The following is a 21,808-nucleotide window of genomic DNA, read 5'->3' as shown; positions in this document are numbered from 1 at the left end:
ACAGAGAAGCGCCAAAGAGGTGCAGATAGATTTTATATAACACCACCTACGTTCCCATTCTGAATAATGGATCAGAAACATGGGTAATCTTAGGAGTAGGATTAGAGTGGACAGATGGAGGATTGAAAGAGTAAGAGGGACAGTGAAAGAGGATCGCATGACAGCTAGAGTAGAAAGATCAAGATTAGAGTGGTATGGGCACATGCATAGAATGATTGAGGAAAGATTGCTGAGAAGGATATTTAATTTGAGAATGGAAGGAGGTAAATCTAGAGGAAGACCAACAGACAGAAGGCTACAAGGAGTTAACCTTTTCACTGTGGTGAAGTGAGAGCGGAAGCGTGGCCTTGAGGACAAGTGTCTGAAGCAAATGTCCGTCCTTGCTGTATGGGATAATTTCCAATCTTTGTTGTTTTCCCGCTTGTATTTGTTTGTATTGTTAAGACATGACAGGTTGTCTATTTCTGTTTTAAATATATTGTTCACAGAAGCTTGCAGATTGAACACTGAAAGGCATCACAGTCTATAATGAAAGATGTATGTATCCTGCAGTTTCTCGTACATTATGGAATACAATACCAGAACACCTTAAAACTACCTGTAGGTGCTAATACATTGACAGTGAACAGCAAGTACACGGCAAGTGATGAGTACGGTCACTCAAACTGATTGCCCCTGACATTTGTTGACTGCTAGTAACTATAGACTAACAAGACAATTGCTAGATATCTCAAAGGTCAAATTTATCAATCAGTTGTAATGCAGAAAAGCGTAGAAAAGCCAGATAACACACGACTCCTATAGCAGTCCACCGGTGTGAAAACGTTTAGGAGAGTGTAGAGGCCAGAGGACTTGAATGGAGAAGGATACAAGAGAACAGGATATTGGCAGACACAAGACAGTACGAAAGCTTATGTTCCCAACCTACTTAGCTGAGGGCTGGAAACCATTCAAGATGATTATATTATTATTGAATGCATTTGACTTCATTTTCATTACTGTACTAATAGTAAAACACTTTGCCTAATTTGAACTCCTTTTGCTCAGATGTTTGTACCCTTTTCCTTGTGTATTGAATAATGTTCATAGTTTATTACTGTGTGTGTGTGTTTTTTTTTTTTTTTTTTTTTTTTACTGTTAGCAAACGCATACTCTGGGACCAGTATCATAATTTGCGATATCCACCTGGTTATTTTCCCCGAGATAATCTTCGTATGAAAAATGATCCTTTGGACTGGAATGGTGATCATATACATACCAATTTCAAGGTAAGAATTTTTCTTCATTTCGTCTTATTAAAAGAGTATATTTAAATTAGTGTGTACATTTCATCCTTCTTTCCTACACCATTGTGTTAGTTTATTAATATTTCTTTCATAGCATTCTGGAATAAATGGAGCTGTTAAACTGCAATGCCTTTGACCATGAATCATTAGAAATGTCAAAATATTCTTTACAGTTAGTACTATTGGACCCAGCCCTGTGATGTAAGCGTAGTATGTCTGCCTCTTATCCAGAGGCCCTGAGTTCAATTCCTGAATTCCGGTAATTTTGGACTGAGAGCTGGAACAGGGTTCACCAAGCCTCATGAGACCAACTGAGGAGCTATCTGATATGAGAGACAGTAGCCTTAGTCAAGAAGGTCTAGCAATATGACTGAGGATGTTGTCACGTTCTATCATTTAAAAAAGGATGTAGTGATAAACTAGTATGTCTTCTAACATTGAGTTTCTTAGCTTCAATTATTCTATGTTGCATGAACTCTCATTTGATTCTATAGCACGTATCCTCAAGTTTTTACTTACCAAGAGTCTCCCAGACCTGTTTTCGCTTGGCTTTTCTCTGACTTAGTTCAGCAGTCTCATAGGAAGTCCTTTTACTTTGATTCACTTTCTGAACTCGTACTAACTTCAACCAATATGTTCTTTCATAGATTGGACTTAATCACTTAAGTCACAGACAACCACTTGCCATTTGTCAACATCTAATACTAGCTTATCATTGAACCACAACTTGAACAATAGCAGTTTGACTTCAAAAGAATTCGGGCAACACAGATCAGATATTTGCTGTTGATGAACATTAAAAAGCACTGGGAGAAAGGAAAAAATGTGATCTTTATATTCCTTGATATTGGACAGGCAGGGTAAAAAGACATGGGAATGCCTTGAAGGAACATATCGAGTGTGTTAGTGAATAAAGCCTGCAGATTATGAGTTAATGCGTGGTCAGCATGACCAATCTTTTCGGCCGTTATTCTTGGCTTTCTACACCGGGCCTTTATCTCACCATCAGATAGCTTCTCAATTGTAATCATGTACGTTGAGTGGACCTTGAACCAGCCCTGAAATCCAGGTAAAAATCCCTGACCTGGCTGGGAATTGAACCTGGGACTTCCAGGTAAGAGGCAGGCTCACTACCCCTCGACTGCAGGACTGGCCTGAATAATAGAAGCCTGCTTGGTATTTGAAGTAAGATTCATTAACTGTACTTGTACTGATTCTAGTGTGAGGTATACATATATAGCATTTGTATAAAGATTTGGAGCATAATGTATACGATATGCTATTTATATTTTCAGTAGTGTAGAAACTTTCAAATACTTCGGAAGTAAATTGCTGCAGATCAGTAAAAGGATACAACTGGGAAATACATTTTACCAGAGTGTGACGAACTTGATTGTGAAGAAAGGGGTACCAAGGAAGCGGAAAGAGGTGATGTGTGTAAAATGTATTATTGCCACGTACTGACATATGCAGCAGAAACCTGGACACTGATGAAAAGACAGGAGAATAAAACCCAAGCAAGCAAGATGAAATTATTAAGATGATAAGGAAGTCAAGAAAGGACAGTAAGAAATGAGGATATCAGAAAAGAAATCCCAGTAGAAAAGCTTTCCAACAGAATAGGGAGAAATAAACTGACAAGTGAGATGGTTTGGGCACATTAAGAGGATTGAAGAGTAGAGGATACCAAAGTGGATAAATAAAGGAAAGAGAATAAGGGGTAGATCCAGACTGAGGTGGTTGGACTCTATATCAAGTACAGCATAATAAGAAGGAACCTGGACTGTAATGTGGTTGAGGAGCACCAATGGTAGTTGGATAGAGCAAGATGGAAGGGTGCATTGGTGGTGGTGGTGGTGGTGGTGGTGGTGGTGGTGGTGGTGGTGGTGGTGGTGGTGGTGGTGGTGGTGGTGGTGGTACGAGGGTAATGAATAGCAGCTGAAAGAGAGGGAGAGAGAGAGAGAGAGTGAGTGAGTGAGTGAGTGAGTGAGTGGCCCTTCAGTTATGTTTTTGTTTGTTTTATTGGTTTTTAAGATATTCACACTCTGATTTTATTTTAGGACATGTATCAGCACCTGCGCAATAGTGGTTATTATTTGGAAGTTCTTGGTTCCCCCTTCACCTGTTTTGATGCATCACAATACGGAACTCTTCTTCTAGTTGATGCTGAGGAAGAATATTTTCCTGAAGAAGTAGCAAAATTGAAAAGAGATGTAGATAATGGCCTGTCTCTTGTGGTATTTGCTGACTGGTACAATGTTACTGTAATGAAGAAAGTAAAGTTTTATGATGAAAATACAAGGTAAGTGTAATGTGACAGTAAATACTTGCCATTTCTAAGTTTGAAAAAGATAGACACAGACTGATATTATTGCATTTCTCTCTTAAGGAGAGAAGTAAGCTTTTCCCTAGCAACAAGGTAATGTGCTTTTAGTTCATACATACATCAAAAATATTAGTCATTTTGTAAGAACCAATGAATCAATCTGTTTCAAATTTCTACCACATAAGCACAGAAGACTGGGCACAGTATAGTTGCAAGCTGATGGAATTACCTACTGTGGTTACAAAGTAAAAAAGAAATTGTTGCAGAATTTAAAAAAAAAAGTATTATTAACAAATACATTGCAATTGGGAAATATTCCAGTGGTAATGATCACTTACTGTAGTATGATAATAAAGTAAAGTTAAAACATAATTACCCAACAACAACAACTACAACATGAGTACAACAAGTAATTCCATGGAAAGAAAATATTACGAGAAATACTACTAGTTACATTCTAAATCCAGCATCATTCTATACAAATTCACACACAGTTTAAGTATTTCCAGTGTTTAACACTACGACTTGCAATACTATAGATTGAGCTTACTACTAGCTTACAACACCATCATATGCAGTTACAAATTCACACGTACCTTAAGTATTTTGAAATTTTACACTATAGTAGATTGAGCGGTCCAATTACTATTATCTTAGAATTGTAAATACAGCACATTCATATACAAATTCACACATAAATAATTCAGATGCCTTAATACTACAATTTACAGTGGGTTGAGCTTTACATAAAAATATGACACCATCACATATAAATTTACACACAATTTACAGAATGCTGGAGTCTATTCTTGAAGCATCTTATATTTTTGGGAAAAGGCTCTAAGACAGCTGCAAGTAATGCATTCCAGTCATCAATTCCTTGATTTACAAATAAATATCTACGATAGTTTCATTTAAATTTCATAAAAAATTAACTGAAAAGTGGGACCTATGGGAGTAACGGAGTCCCACTCCCATTTCACACACGAGGGACTCCTTGGAAACAACTTGGCGAACGAAATGGAACTCGATGGGGAGCTATCAATATTAATGGAGCTTATGGAAGAAAGAAAGTAGAACTGGCTGAGTAAGCAAAGAGGATGCATCTGGATGTGCTAGGAGTAAGTGATATTCAGCTAAGGGGAGATAAAGAGGAAGGCTAGGAGATTATAAAGTGTACTTGACGGGTGTTAAAAAGGGAAGGGCAGAGTCTGGGGTAGGGCTGTTCATCAGGAATACTATTGCACACAACATAGTTTCTGTTAGGCACGTATTAAAATCGAAAAGAATAAATCAAGAAAAATCAAGGCATTAGAGAGGGAAGATGGATCCATAGTACATGACGAAAAGGGTCTTCATAAGGTGATGGCAAAGTATTTTGAAAAACTTTATAATGAGGATGACTGCTCGGAGGAAGAAGGGGATAAGAAAATGGAAATAATAGATGGAGAAAAAGAAGAGAACCCATTAACATGGTTGGAACTTGAAAGGGCAGTGAAAGCAATGACCAAAGGTAAAGCCAGTGGAAAAGACGAATTAATGCTGATATGATTAAGGCAGCAGGAAGCATTGGACTACAGTGGCTATACAGAGCCCTCAATGCCATATGGAAGGATGAAAGGATACTTGAAGGTTGGCAACAAGGAAGCAATGTAACACTGTTCAAAAAAGGAAATAGGAAGAAATGTGAAAGTTATAGAGGTATAACTCTATTACCACATGGGCTAAAAATAATGGAGAAAGTCGTAGACAGAAGACTGAGGGATATAATAGAAACACAGTTAGAGGAAGAGCAATATGGCTTTAGACCAAATAGATCAACAATAGACTTGATATTTACAGTATGAACAATAATGGAAAAACATCTGGAAAGGAACAAGGAAAACATCTTTGTATATTTGAATTTGGAAAATGCATATGATACATCTAAGAGAAAACATGTATGGGAATGCCCACTGAAAAGGAATGTACCAAAATCATTAATTAACCAAATTAAAATGTTGTATCATGAGAGTAAAAGCAGTGTACGAGTCGGGAGTGGTGACTCTGAAACATTTTATACAAAAAAAGTCTCAAACAAGGAAGTGCATTGTTGCCATTATTGTTTATTATATTGATGGATTAAATCATGAAACGTGTAAAACAGAGTATCAGTAGTGATGAAGTGAATGCTTTGGTATTTGCAGATGATATGGTGATTTGGAGAAAGAGAGAAAAGGAAGTACAAAGGAGACTGGACATTTGGAATGAAAATCTCAAGGAGGTTGGAATGGTAATTAGTCAAAAGAAAACTGTAGTCATGCATTGTGGAAAAGAGAAAAAGAGAAGTCAAGTGAACATAGACAGAGAACGGTTAGAGGATGTAGAGCAGTTTTGTTTTGTTTTTTTTTGCTAGGGGCTTTACGTCGCGCCGACACAGATAGGTCTTATGACGACGATGGGATAGGAAAGGCCTAGGAGTTGGAAGGAAGTGGCCGTGGCCTTAATTAAGGTACAGCCCCAGCATTTGCCTGGTGTGAAAATGGGAAACCACGGAAAACCATTTTCAGGGCTGCCGACAGTGGGATTCGAACCTACTATCTCCCGGATGCAAGCTCACAGCCGTGCACCTCTACGCACACGGCCAACTCGCCCGGTAGAGCAGTTTACATATCTGGGTAGCATTATTAACGGAAGTAATGAAATCAATCCTGAAACTAATAACAGACATATAAAGGTATAACATTTTATCATCAAGTCTGAGAGCTTTTATGGGATGACAAAGTACCGAAGAGAACAAAATTAATATTATATAAACAGTATTTCATACCAATTGTAACATGCGGACTAGAAATGCTGGTAACTAATAAGAGACAAGATAGTAAGATCCACGCAGTAGAAATGAAAATTTTAAGAATATACATTCATAAGCTTCTACCTGTTTGACTGACATAAGATGCGTTACAATTATTTACAATAGAGTCTATGAACACCTGACTTGGTAAACTTATTGCTATGATTAACATAATTGGTATTGTGTAAAATATGTGTGTTTCTGTTACAAGTTTTGAAGGCTATTTTGGTGTCATGCTTTTTAAATATGTTTTGATTTGGTAGACTTGTTTATTATTAAACGCAAAAATTGGTAAAAAATTGTTGTGAGTTTTTTCTTTTGTTAAGGTGGTTGAAGGTTGGTGTTTATGTTTGTTAATGATTTTTCTCTATAAGGGAGCTGTTGTAGCCATTAAATTTAGCTATACTACAACTGGTGTTTAATTCCTTTTTAAGTTATTTTTTAGACAGTGGGATGCTAAAAGCATGGTGTACCATACTATGGTATGATGCACATTTATGGGCGTGTGGGTGTATGGAATCTTGATGGATTGTGTTAGCGGTTTGCATTGGTTTTGGAAAAATCTTATAGCTCAATGAACCAGGTTTTCTGATGATGGTTAGATCTAATTAATTTAGTTTTTTATCGTCTCTTATTCTAGTGTAAACATTATATGTGTGTCAGTGTGATTAAGGTCGGATAGAGTGTTGATGGCGTCAGTTGCACTTTCGTTCATGATCACAAATGTGTCATCCACATATCTTATTCAAAAAATAATATTACTAAAGATGTTTCTGGTGTGTTCTAAATGATCCAGATAGATTTCAGCTATGATGCCTGATGCTGGCAATCCCATAGCTAACCCATTTTGCTGATAAATGTTATTGTCAAATGTGAAATAATTGTTATTCAAAACCATTTTCAGAATAGAGATGAAATCTTGAATTTCTAGTGGGCTCAGACCTCTGTATTTATTTAAATTGTTGTGAATAATGGGACAAATTTTTGAAATCTAGATGCTTGGGTACATGTTAACAATATTGAAAGAATGGAGAGAATACAATGATGGGTTGGATAGGAACATCAGTTTTATGTACTTTGGGAAGTACTTTGGCAGTTGGCAGGCCTGGATTCATATTAATTTCTTTCTTTGTCTGATAATAGACATGATGCATTTTTTAGTGTTTGTTTAAGCTGATGCTGAATTTTTAGTGTAGGGTCTCTTTTGATTATAGAATACGAGTTGTCGTGAAGAATTGTTTAGTTTTTTGTATGTAATCTGATTTATTCGTAATAACAGTGGAGTTGCCTTTATCAGTTTTTGTTATGATAAGATCATTGTCAGTGATTTTCTTCTTAAAATCTAATATTTGCTTTTGTGTTGGGAGTTTAGTTTGGCATATATTATTACTATTGGCATAATCTCTTAGTGAAACCGGAAAAGACTTCAGCATACACCTGGTACAAATCCTAAAAGTAAATGTTCAAGAAAATACCTGGGCACCGCATCGAGCAATTTTATATCAAGATTCGTTATCTGACCTATTTATAATGAATCTTGCATAGCAGCATGGTTCCTCTAGTTATTATTATTGTTACATCCATTCAGAAAGGCTCGGCTTGTGCCAGTAACATAATGGGCTGACTCGGCCTAAGCAAGGAGTCGCCCTCTTGATTATGAAACTATAGGTACACATATCTACAAATATTTACAACATAAATAATTACAACATATACATTTATACAGTAAATATGCACAGGTGATGTCGCTAAACAACTTCTTATCTCCCCGTTTTGAGAATCTGTTCTTCAGTATTACTGGAACTTCATGCTGTTCGGCGTAAGTCAGAGGAAAAGTCATTTCTAGAAACTTTCTCACAATGTGGCAGGTGTTCAGGAGGGTGGCTTTCTGTAGTTCAACGTATGCATGATGATGCAGGATTAATGCGGCCAGAGAGCTGCGCAAGCTTTTTGGAATAACACCGGTACATGATATTGCTATTGGAACTGTGATTATTATTATTATTATTATTATTATTATTATTATTATTATTGTTAATATTATTTGTACTACTTGTAATTATAAGTTACGCTATGATGTATACTCTTCTAGTGGTTAAGTGTAAGCGAGGGCCTTGAGCCTTAACTTTGCCACAGATAAAGGCATTATCTATCTATCTATCTCCCGCAAACTCGCTCTCTCGTCCCTCATCTTCCTGAATTCCCACTTACACCCAAAACCCTCTACACCTGCCACCCTCAGCTATTCTTTTATTTCTTCAAAGAAATGTGAAATAACACATAAATATTAACAGAAATAAAATAATGTATTCTGTGAGTAGAAGTAGGCCTATACTGTATATGTCAGATGAAGGAAATGTTGTATACTCCACAAAAATTTCTTGACAATAATGCAAGTAAGATACTAACTGATAAAATAACTACACTACAATATTCTACTTAGATGTAGTTTTAATGAAAAACTTTTAATGTGGTCAACAACAAACACTAAACTTTTCCATTGTTCGTGATTTTTTTTTTTTTTTTTTTTTTTTTTTTTGTGTCCACATATTTCACTTTGAAAATTTCGGTCTTTATTCATGCAAACTAACTGAAGATGACTCATAAAGGGCTGAGACATATCCGTGTTTTACTCATTTTATGAGTATACATACCAGTTAGTATTAAGTGGCTTGTATCAACATTGTATTGAACAGGTCGACCAATACAAGTATAATAGAAGGTTTTATTAAAAATTATTAACTAAGTAAGGAACCAAACATGAAGTTCATCCCATATACTCAATGTAAAATTTAAATAAATGTCACTAATCATAATTACTACCAAGAGACACATATATTATGTACAGGGTGACCCAAAAGTCTGTTAACGTTTGATAACACAATACTTCATGGAATATTGGAGGTAGAGAGGTAATAATTGACACACATGATTGGCATGACGTGGAATTTTATCGACACCAAAATTTTGAAAATGACCAACAGCTGGCGCTGGACAGCAACATTACATGTAATAAATATCAACATAGCAACATGTCGGGTACAACTGGCCACATGTGCTTGACATGAAATGGGGTTTTATTGACACCTAAAATGAGTGCACAAACAGGCCAACAGATGGCGCTAGACAGCAACATGTCGGTGATGCTTGTTGTAACTACAAAGATGCACACACGCAATGCTGTCAGTTATGTACACTGTTTTATTTACAAACTATCTGTATTACCCGGCGCTGCCCAGGCATTTCCTGTAGGTATTTCATTACCTGTTAATTATGTGTGAACAGAATTTTTGTAGATTTCATTATTGTGGCTTTGACTGATTGAGAACTATTTTGTAGTTTAGAAGTTATTGTTGTGTTTAATTTCAAGTCTTATAGATTATTTTCTTTCTCGTTAATCAAACTAATCTCGGCAGTTTTGGACATTTTGTTCATCACTCCTTTTCGCCATGCCTATGCAGCTGAACTGGTACTTAAACGGCATCCAGAGTGCCCCAATCCAACTCAGCAACCGTGGAAACTAGGGATTCGACGCTAATATTGGTCGTTTTCAATTATTCTTGTTCATCATTCCCTCCCTTAGGTTTGCTAGAAGGTGTTTTACTCCTCCAGTATCTTTTCGAGATAGTAATTCGTATTTGTACGAAGTATGGTTGAGAGCTATTCTGGAAGATATTGTATACACGTACATCTACAATTTTGGTAATTTTCTCTTTCACAACTTTTACTATTAGGATTTGTATTACTTGTTTCAAGTTTTTTTTCTTCTTTTTTTTGTGACGATTGTTCATGAACTCTTGTAAATTTGTAAATTTAGATATATTGTTATAAGTGTAATTTTATGTTTTAGCTAGAAATTATTTTGTTTTGCCTTAAAGTACTTCCTTGTGGCTGCCCAGATTGTCCGGGAAGTAGTTGATCCTTTCAAACAATAATAAAAATAAGTTATAACATAATGTATTTATGTGTCGCATTATAGATATGATGTACACAATTCCAACTGTCTGATGGGTGCTGAACTTGGACTAAAATGACATCCGGAGTGTGACTATTCATCTCAGTGGCCCCAGAAACTGTGGATTCAACACTAATATCGGCTGTTTTCGATTATTTTACATGTCACCCTCTCCCCGAGGGGTGCCTTACCACTACAATATATTTTCGAGATAGTAACTCATATCCGTACCGAGTTTGGTTGAGAGCTGTGATTGGATATGACCTTCAACCTAAAGGCATCTGGAGTGTCAGTATTAATCTAAGCGACCCCAAAAACTATGGATTCGACTAATAATCATCGATTTGAATTAGTTTTAGTATTGTCCCCTCCGCCAGTGGTGCTAGGGGTGTTTTTACCCCACGTAATTATTTTTCCACATAGTAGTCTATAGTAAGTCATGTGTGCACCAGTTTTAGTTGAGAGCTATGCTGGAATATAACACATACATCCATAATCTCGGTCATTTTGGACTTCCCCCCCACCATTTCTCAACCTCCATTCTGACTGGGCCTGAAATACGACTTAAACGGCATCCAAAGAGCCACGGTGTTAGGGGAGTTATGCCCCCACAGTCATTTTTGTTTGTTTGTTTGTTTGAAAGCTATGCTGGAACATACATTCATCCATAATCTCAATTATTTTGTATATTTTTTTTTTCACCCCTTCTCACCCCCATGCCAATGCGGGTGAACTTGGACTTAAATGACATGCGGAGTGTCGCTGTTCATCTCAGCGACCCCAAAACCCCTCTGGACCATAACCCCTAGGGGTGGCTTACCCCAACGCTGTTTTTTAAAGACAGGTATATGTGTAGCAAAATCTCTCCTTGGCCTAGCCTACATTTACGCACGTGCCTACTTCGATCATCAGGTCTGTATTCTACTGCAGAATCCTTGAGCTGACATTGCCATGGTTACGGCTTGTCATTTCTTCATCCAATTCCTAGAGAGGGGTAATGTGATGTCAATATCTCCAAAACGGTTGGTTTTAGGCCATTAAAGCATGGTTTTTGGGCCCTTAGGGCCATATCGAGTTTTGTTCTACGTGTCATGAGGCTTAAAATAAGCTTTGTCTTGTCCTGGTACAGCAAATTGAATATTTTGCCTAAATTAGCCTATGTTAATGTGCCAAAGGACCTACATTTAGGGAATGGAGAGGGGAGTTAAAATTCCTCATAGATGGGGTTACTCGCAGGGTCCTAAAAGGCAAGCATACAAAGTTTGGTTCAGATTGGTGGAACGGTATGGATTTGTATAAGGAACAGACGTACAGACAGACAGGCAGACATTCTGCTTTATATATTATATAGATTAAACAAACATTATATGCACACATTAATAAACCACCATTTTGAACAAAACACTGCTACAAAGAGAAGAAGAAGACTGCAACATTACCATGTCAATCAACTAGCAACACAACAAAATAACAACATGAGTTCACGACTTTCACTAGCAACTCTCGCTAACAACTCAACTCCAACTCCCAAGACTACCTCTTTATATACAATGCCTGGCCAGGCTTCTAGAAAAGTAGTATGACACAATATGTTTTCTCGTATTTTCTACAGTCTCCAATAACCTATTTACAAATGACAAACATTCTATACAGCTCTAGTGACGATGCGTTGTTCTGGAATATTGCCCTGTGTTGTGACATAACGTCATCTGTTTTAGTACACAAGACAGATCATACAACATACAAATAATTTATACCAAATATAAAGTCCGTACATAACTACATAAATTTAAAAAAAAAAAAATAATAATAATAATAATAAAAGAACAGGGTCTAGACCGGAAAACACTCGCAATTGTAATAGAGACATTGACAGACACAAAATCTAAGGTTAAATTCTTGGGGGAAATCTCAGACCCTTTTCCGATCAAAACAGGAGTAAGACAGGGAGATGGGCTCTCTCCACTACTCTTCTACTGCGTCCTTGAAAAGGTAATACAGGAATGGCGCAAACAGAAGTCTGTCCTCAAGATTGACCAACCAATCACTCTTGGTAGGGGTAAATTAGCAGTAGACTGCCTGGCATTTGCGGACGATCTGGCAATCTTAACTCGTGACGTTTCAACAGCCATAAACCAGATCGATCTCCTGAAAGAAACAGCGGAAAAAGTCAGCCTCCAAATATTGTTTGAAAAAACTGAATACATGACCTGCAACAAAGAAGCCCCTAAATTCATGGAGACAAAATATGGCAAAATAAAACGGGTCCAGCAATTCAGATATCTCGGTGAAATAATTCAGGAGAATGGAATGGAAACAAAAGCCAATGAAGTTAGATGCCAAAAAATGGAAACTGCGTATAGACTCACCCAAAATATCTACAACAAAAAGTGTCTCTCCAAGCATGCAAAACTAAGACACTATAATACAGTTATAAAACCAGAATGCCTCTATGGATCAGAGACACTAATTTTGAACAGGAAAACTGATCTAGAAAATATTCAGAAAAAGGAACGCAAGATCATTAGAAAAATTTTAGGCCCAAAACTCGTAGATGAACAGTACCGCCTTAGAGGGAAACAGGAAATCAAACAATTTTCTAACATTCACAGCGACATCAGAAAACGCAGATTAAGATTCTTTGGACATATAAAAGGGATGAACCCAGATAGACTTACCAAGCAAATAATTGAATTTTATGAAAACCGAAGTAAAGCCTAAACGGACACAATAAAATGGATTGGCAAAATTGAAACAGATCTCAAACTGGCAGGAATTACACCTGAAGACATCCACAGCCGGGTTATCTTCAGAACCAAAGTTCATAAGTGGCAAGTTGACCAAGAGGAAAAACCAAAGAAGAAGACCGGAACAACATGGTCTCAAGAGAGAAAAGAAGCACACAGTAAACGAATGAAGGAAGTGTGGGCACAAAGAAAGGCAAATGCCTGTCTCTAAGTACTTTGCGTAGTCCTAATGGGCTCATTCGCAAAATATAATAATAATAATAATAATTATAATAATAATAATAATAATAATAATAATAATAATAATAATAATAATAATAATAATAATAATAACAACAACAACAACAACAAAAACAACAACAACAACAACACCTACTAACCGAGCTTGATATATTCACTATTTACCCATGGGTTTAGAGAATTCGACTCTGCCTTCATCGTAGATTATATCTCATCCCTTCCTCGACGTCACTGGGTGTGCTCTCCTCTTCTTGACCAGACTGTGCCGTGTCGTCAGTAGCCTCTCCTCCAGGTGGACCTGTGGCAGTACCAGGCCTACTCTGTTTGTGCAATGGTTGGGTGACTCGCCGCAATTCTGATACGTGAACCTTGACAGGAGGGTTGGTCTTAAGTAAGTACACACCATGGCCCAGCTGCTTATCGATCTCGACGGGACCAATCCACTTAGGTGCGAGACCTGCATGAAACCCTTCAATCATATTACTGACTGGGTGGTTATGTCACAGTATTTATTGACCTGGTAGGAAAATGTGGGTCTCTTCGACATCTTGAGCCATGGCATGGGTAAGGAATCTGTTTTCGGCTAAATATTGCTTTTCCCTGATGTCCTGCTGCTGCTTATGCTGCCACTCTGCTAGGGAAACAGCTGCATCATCTTGACCAGTAGTGGTTGGTGGATGAATGTCCCAATCCCCCGGTGCCATATAGCAGTCAACCAAGGAACAGCTCTGCTGGAGAATAGCCAGTGACACGGTTGATGCATCATCGCAGGGCAAAGAGTGACTGCGGTATCTGACAGTCCCACAGTTGATGTTCCTTGTCTATTAGCTGGATCCATAGCATCCTTTTTAGCTCCTGGTTCCGTCGTTCCATTGGATTGGCCCTTGGGTTGTAGATAGTGGTGGTCCAGTGCTCCACACCCCATTCAGACATCATTTGCTGCCAGTTCCTTGACGTGAACTGACTCCCGTTGTCTGACAAAATGCACAGTGGATAACTGTAGCGACTGAATACCTCATCCTGTAGAAGACTGGTGATGTGTCCCGTTGTGGCTTCTGGTGTCAGAAAGGCTTCAATCCATCTTTTGAAGAGGTCGGTGATTACTGGGAGTCCTGTTTTACCCCTTGGTGTTCTAGGGTAAGGACCCATCAACTCCAAGACTATGGAATAACACTGCTTCTAAGCCAGAGTCTGCAGGCACAACTTCCATTGAGGGTTGGGATGGGCTAGACCGGGAGCATTGCTTATCATAGCCTGAATGCAGAGTTCAGATCTAGTGTGCTGAAAGTCCTATATCCACTCATTAGTTTCAATGATCTTTTAAGGTTAGGCACGGGGTAGGCGTCACGAACGGTCTTCTCGTTCAACTTGTAGAAGTCTACACACATTCAATACTCCCCATTCTGTTTCTTCGGTAGAACGATAGGCGAAGCCCAACAAGATGTACAGGGTTTGATGAGACCTTGCCCTTCCATCTCTTGAATCTTCTGAATTACGAAGTAGCGCTTATCCAGGTTGATTGGATATCGGCATTGCTTGATGGGTGAGGAAGTGCTGCATTCATTGGCGTGCGTTACAGTGGTAGTCCTTCCTATTTTTTTGGTAATGACTTCTGGAAAGTCCTTTAAGGCTTGTCTGAGCTCCTCTTCTTCCCTTGGTTGAAGATGTGTTAACTGGATATCTCCCAGGTCTACGTGAACTTCTACATCACTGTGAGTCCTGAGATTTCCATCGTGCCATGCGACCCTCAGACGTCTGTCTTTTCCTAAAAAGAATTCATGAGCTGCATAGGCTAGGATCACCTTGTATTCTACCAGAAAGTCATGACCTAATATAATGTCCGGTATTAGGTTCTGAATCACTGAAACGTTAATTACAATAGGCAGGTCCGTGCATTTAGCGGTTAGGTTAGTCTGTCTTTAGGTGGAATAGGTTACCCCGTCCGCTGCTTCCACTACCCTTCCGAGATGGTGAGACTTCACAGGTGGTAGTAATCTGGCAGCAGTCCCATTCACAAATGAGTGGCTTGCTTGGTCGTCTAATATGGCTGTATTTTCTAGAGTCTCCAATAACCTATTTACAAATGAATCAAACATTCTATACAGCTCTAGTGACAAGATGCATTTTCTGGACTATTACCCTGTGTTGCGCCCGACTCGTTGGCTGAATGGTCAGCATACTGGCCTTTGGTTCAGAGGGTCCGGGATTCGATTCCTGGTCGGGTCGGGGATTTTAACCTTCATTGGTTAATTCCAGTGGCCCGGGACTAGGTGTTTGTGCTGTTCCCAACATCCCTGCAACTCACACACAACACATAACACTATCCTCCACCACAATAATAACGCAGTTACTTTCACATGGCAGATGCCGCCCACCCTCATCGGAGGGGCTACCTTACAAGGGCTGCACTCGGCTAGAAATAGCCACACAAAATTATTTATTACCCTGAGTTGCACAATATTACATTGGATTTATACATCATATTTATAGGTAATAATAAATTATATACTATTAATTGCATGTTCTTACAGTAAATAAAGTCATATTAATATACATACAGCAGACATGTCGTAACATAACCTCATCTGGTTTGGTAAACGAGACAGATCATACAACACACACATAATACGATCGTGATTTATACGAAATAAATTCCGTACATAACTACGTAAATAATAATAATAATAATAAAATAATAATAATAGACGTAAACAACTTCATAGCCACACCTCACAAGTCATAATAAAAAAATACGAAGGTCGATCAAATATAAACAGGATTTTTGTTCCTGAACATCAACAGTTGGTAAGACTGGCCCCGTGCTTCTGCTATGCTTAGGCGGGAGTTGGGAGAGCGTGCTGTTAAATATTTCCCGCCGTTTCATCAGTAATGCTTACGAAGTTGGAGCAACAGTTGCACCCCTCCACTGCACAATGCATAATTATAAAATTTATTGCTCATGAACGAGTTACAGCGGCGGAAATTTGCCAGAGATTGACTGCACAGTTTGGTGATCAAACATTATCAAGGACTCGTGTGTTTGCCTGGCATAAAAAGTTCAAGGAAGGATGAGAACATGTTGAAAATCAGCAATACGATCGCCATCCTCGGACCAGCATTATAGGGAAAAACATTCATGCGGTTAAAGACATTATAGATGATGCTCGATGGGCGACAGTATCAGAAATGGCAAAACAAGTTGGAATCAGTTATGGGAGCCGTCAAGTAATCATCACAAACCACCTACAATTCTGTAAAGTGTGTTCCAGACGGGTCCCTCGCCTTTTGACCAAAAATCTGAAGTTGAGACTTTTGGAGGTCTGTCAGAGGCTTACAGCAAGGTTTGTGGAAGAAGGTGATGCATTTTTGAGTTGGATCGTCACCTGCAACGAAACATGGGTTTTCATCGCCATAAGACCTACCTGTGTCGTTGCAACGTAAAACAAATAGCAAAAATAAATAAATAAATAAATAAATAAATAAATAAATAAATAAATAAATAAATAAATAAATAAATAAATAAATAAATAAATAAAAGACTCGGTTTCTAACGATTTAAATATAAGAAGTAGAGAACTAAATGAGGGCCACAACACTAGTTGCAGATCGAGGATTGTGGTGACGTTTAGTAAATTCACAGAGGCTTGCAGACTGAACGCTGAAAGGCATAACAGTCTATAATGAAAATGAGTGTATGTGTGTATGTATGTGTGTATGTATGTATGTATGTATGTATGTATGTATGTATGTATGTAAATAAATGGGTCCACCACTACACTCCCGAATTCAAACAAGCCAGTAAGGAGTGGCGGAGGAAAGGGGAGACAGTACCAGTGAAAGCCAAGACGCGACTGTCAGCTGGCACGGTACTTGCAACCAGTTTTTTTTTTTTTTTTTCCGATTGGTGAGGCATTTTGCTGATTGATTTTTTGCATGAGCGATGCACAATCAGTGCTGCTTACTACTGCGAGCTGTTGAACAAGGCAAGGGTTACGTATTGCCCTAAAAATATGAGACCACCCGATTCAACAGGTTATCCTCCTCCATGGCAATGCGCGGCCCCATACTGCAGCTCTAACTGTCTCCAGGCTACAGGAAATGAACTGGACTACACTTGATCATCCTTACAGCCTGGACTTATTGCTCTGTGATTTCCATTTGTTCGGACCGTTTAAAGAAGCTGTAGGAGGACAACGATTTGAAGATGACTAGAGTGTGGAAGATTTCGTCGGCAACTGGCTGGTGACACGACCCTGTTCTTTTTAAGATGAGGGCATCAAAAAGCTGCCCATACGCTAGGACAAATGCATTTCCAAAGCAGGAAACTATGTGGAAAAATAAATTGTAATTGCCTTGTGTTTTCAATAAATGAATTTAAATAAAATATAAAATCCCATTTATATTTGATCTCCCCTAATAATAATAATAATAATAATAATAATAATAATAATAATAATAATAATAATAATAATAATAATAATAATAATAATAATAATAATACCTACTAACTGAGCTTGATATATTCACTATTTACCCATGGGTTTAGAGAATTTTTTTCCAAGTTATATTAGTCCATTACCCTTGCATCATGATGCATGAGACCTGTGTGCGGTATAAAATCAGCTGTCCTGAGAAAGGGCATCAGATGCGCCTGCAATCATGGCATGTTGACGTTACCAGAAAAGGCACTGTTAGTGAAGCTTTATTTACTTTATTTTGGTGTCATTAAAACCCCATCTCATGGCGATTATGTGTGTCAGTTATTACCTCTCTACCTCCAGTATTCCATGAGGTACTGCCTCATCAAATGTTAATGGACTTTTGGGTCACCCTATATATAGACACACATACATACTCTCTCTCTAATTTCAATAAGTATTGACTACTTTATCACTACGATGGTACAGAGTACTTTCAACAGTCGACCACTCGCTAGTGCATCCGACAATCAATCCACTATAACTTATAGAAATGTATTCTGTTCTAAGAAGTCTTTTTCTTTTTTTCAGACAGTGGTGGATGCCAGATACTGGTGGTGCTAATGTTCCAGCTCTTAATGATTTACTGTCTTCCTGGGGCATTGCCCTGAGTGATAGAGTATTTGAGGGCGATTTCACATTGGGCGAGCATGACATGTATTATGCATCTGGCTCAAGTATAGCTCGTTTTCCTGAAGGTGGAATTGTTATTTCTCAATCTTTAAAAGACCAAGGTGAATTTACTCTCTTAAAAACATTTATGTAGATGTAATATTTCAAGAAATCTATCCCCTGAACATCATACATGAGAACATCATGGAATAGCTATCAATGTGTATGTACTTGGAAATATTTGAATAGAAAAATGTTAACATTCAAGCTTTATAGGCTTTTTCAGTCATGACATTACCAGCGTTTCATCTCAGAGTAGCGGTGAGTTCTTTAATTGGATTCCACACCTTTCCAAGACACTAGCGATTAATGCGCTGATGAAACACCACTGCAAGCTTCCTCTGTAGGACAATGCAGTGACGGTATATTAGGGGAAGTATGTATCTCCACTGGTAGAACTTCCTGCCTTTGGTTTTTACATCGAAAATTAAATACCAAAGAAGAAACCATAATTTAATTTCATCATTGCAAATGTTATAAACATTCAAGCTTTTTCAACGCCTTTTCAGTCGTGAAATTACATGCATTTCACCCCAGTGTAGTTATGGATTCATCAATTGGATTGCCATATGCATCAATGTTTTAGCATTTGCAATCTTCTTCTTTCCTGGCTGTATATGTATCCATAAAACAAGCACTCCTGAGCTCACTCAAGGTCGGTTTATCTGACTCGGAGAGATTATGTCCAATGTTCTTGCACTAGATTTAATGTCATTTCAATTTTTCTTAAAGCAGCTTCAGCATTTTGTTTCCGTGTCGCCTGTCTCTTCGATAGCAAGACCAATCTGTACTAGACAATATTCATCGCGTCTGCTGACAGGAACACACCAGCAGAGCTGTTTTTCCTCTATTTTGTAGCCGATGGGCATAACTTTAAAAGAGTCTCTCATGCTAATTGCGCACTTTGTCTTGCAGAGTTGACACCCGCCGACCATCTCAGCATCTGCATCTCTGTAACGTGCATCATTCGATGATCATGCTCCTTCTGTCTTGCCCAAAATTCCGAGCCGTACATAAGGGCAGGCCGGATAGTGGTTTTGTACACTTTCCCTCTCAGTTTGATTGGCATCTGCTCGTCCCACACAACACCAGTAAGAGACCACCACTTTGTCCAACCAACACTGACACAGTGTTTGACATCTACATCGATATGACCATCAGTTGTGATAACTGGCCCAAGATATTTGAACTAGTTGGTCATCATCAGTGGTTCTCCAGCAGGGAAGAGACAGTGACGTGTGGTACCACTTGCTTGGGCTGCGCAAAGTTGAGGAACATGTACTCTCTTTTTTAATATTTGCAATTGATGGAATTAAATTATGGTTTCATTCTGGGAGCTTGATTATTTACATAAAAGCTAAAGGAGGACAGTTACACAAATGGAGGTATATACAGAAGGTTGTTCGGGATCTCTGGGGATGATATTTGAAGAGTAATTAGCATATGAAAGCCATATTTCCTTTAACGATCATGCTCAGTTGGAAAGCCAACATTTATAGGTATAGCCCAACAACTTAATTTTCATTGCAGCAGATAGTTTCACAGAACTATATGTCTATCTTATCCCACTCCTCCTGGCAGGCTTTCCAGAGGCCAGTGATAGTGCATGGACATCTATTTCCTAAGGCCTTTTTTATTAGTCCAAATGCACAGAGGTCCATGGGTGACACATCGGTTGCCTTACCAGAATGTCAGTAAAAGGAATTGCACGGATTCCAGTTTCCATGTCCATTCTCTCTAAGAACAGACGAGTCGAACAAGAGGTGTGGCTGGATGCTTTATCTTGATGTACCCATACCTGATTTTTCGTGATATTTTGGGTGTTAAAACCTCTTGCTGATAGTATGTAGAGTTCATCTTCACATTATTAGGGACACCGCGAATGGTTAACTTGCCATTGTAGCAGTATCCAGTGATGATCATGAAACCCCTTGGAAAACTTTTCCTGGCATTCTTTATACAGTGTTTAATAATTTGTTTTGTCTCTAGGGTGGTAGTAAATTGAGTGGTGTTTGTTACAGTCACTAAGGGCCATTTTCTCCAAATAGAGTTAAACCTGGTATAAATTAAACCCGCTTAACTTTAGAACCTAGTGTAAACTTGCGTCCATTTTCTCCAACAATTTCTGACCCTAGTTTAGTTTAAACGACAGCTCGCCCATTTAAATTAATGATGTCGAGTTTGCGCTAGCGTTGGCTGCACTGAAGGAATAGTCGAAGGCATGGTCGATTGGAATTGGCCAATCAGAGCGAAGTAATTCAATGACCGACATTTTTGTATTAATATCAGCTGTTTGTGGCGAATTAATGCTGTCGTACGTAGTGAATAAAGAAGAAATTCGGCGGGATATTAGCTTTACTGATAAATAAATTGTTTACATTTGTGCGAAGTGTTGTGTTGTATAATTTTAGCCATTGCTGTCTACAACTTCTTGTAACGCACTTTTATTTCTTATTCTTCTCTGTCATGCTTTAGGCCTACCGTGGGCCTAATATGTGTCTTTTGATGTCTGTATTGTCTTACAGAACACACGGGAATGTTGAGATATTAAAATCCTAGTGTTTCAGCAATACGGTATTCCTTACCTCAGAAAATCAACATTTATCTGAATTTCAAGTGAACAAATTCCAAGCATGCTTGGGATCTATCTCCTATAAAAATCCATCGCCCTCGGCCGGGATCAATCTCACAAACCTCGGATCCAGCAAACAGACCACTGAGTATGTATTATTTGGAGATGTATTACTTGATTCTATATTCGTTTATAACATAACCAAGTTCGCAGTATGTCGTACTGTATGCATAATACTCTTCTCCCTATTGCATTAATATTTCTTTTGCTGGTATGCTGGCATTAGTTACAATGAAACATTTTATTATTTTTCTGATCCTATAAATATATGATCTAGTGATTAGAAATCGTACACCACGACCTCTCCTGCCATGCCGGAGAAACATTTTATTATTTTTCTGATCCTGTAAATATATGATCTAGTGATTAGAAATTGTATTACATTCTGATGGTAAAAATATTTTTGACAAACTGGATTCGAACCGTCTAATCACAGCTTCGGACGATGCTGACCTAACGCTTTAACGACCACAGCCACCAGATACCGCACAGGGAGAGGACGTATTAGAGCTCTTATGTAGGAATAATTTTATGCTTCACATTACAGTATTTATACCACCAACAGTATTTTATATAATATTATAAAAAGACTGCAATTTAAGGCCTGTGATCCCCGTTGTTAATGAGAAAATTGCCTGC

General features: G+C 38.2%; 1 protein-coding gene across 3 annotated transcripts in view; it reads left to right on the top strand.

The window, feature by feature from the left end:
* S1P (membrane-bound transcription factor site-1 protease) overlaps window positions 1-21,808 on the top strand; it is a 329,279-nt gene that overhangs the window by 291,580 nt on the left and 15,891 nt on the right. For all 3 annotated transcript variants that reach the window (XM_067145648.2, XM_067145647.2, XM_067145649.2), the window contains exons 11-13: window positions 1,142-1,268; window positions 3,347-3,588; window positions 18,397-18,599. In XM_067145648.2, the coding sequence (XP_067001749.2) occupies window positions 1,142-1,268; window positions 3,347-3,588; window positions 18,397-18,599 (572 nt within the window). The remainder of the gene's footprint in view (window positions 1-1,141; window positions 1,269-3,346; window positions 3,589-18,396; window positions 18,600-21,808) is intronic.

The sequence above is a fragment of the Anabrus simplex genome, chromosome 4, assembly GCF_040414725.1.
Source record: "Anabrus simplex isolate iqAnaSimp1 chromosome 4, ASM4041472v1, whole genome shotgun sequence".
NCBI lineage: Eukaryota > Metazoa > Arthropoda > Insecta > Orthoptera > Tettigoniidae > Anabrus > Anabrus simplex.
Note: the sequence above shows the minus strand (reverse complement) of the source record. Positions and strands in the feature narration are given on the sequence as shown.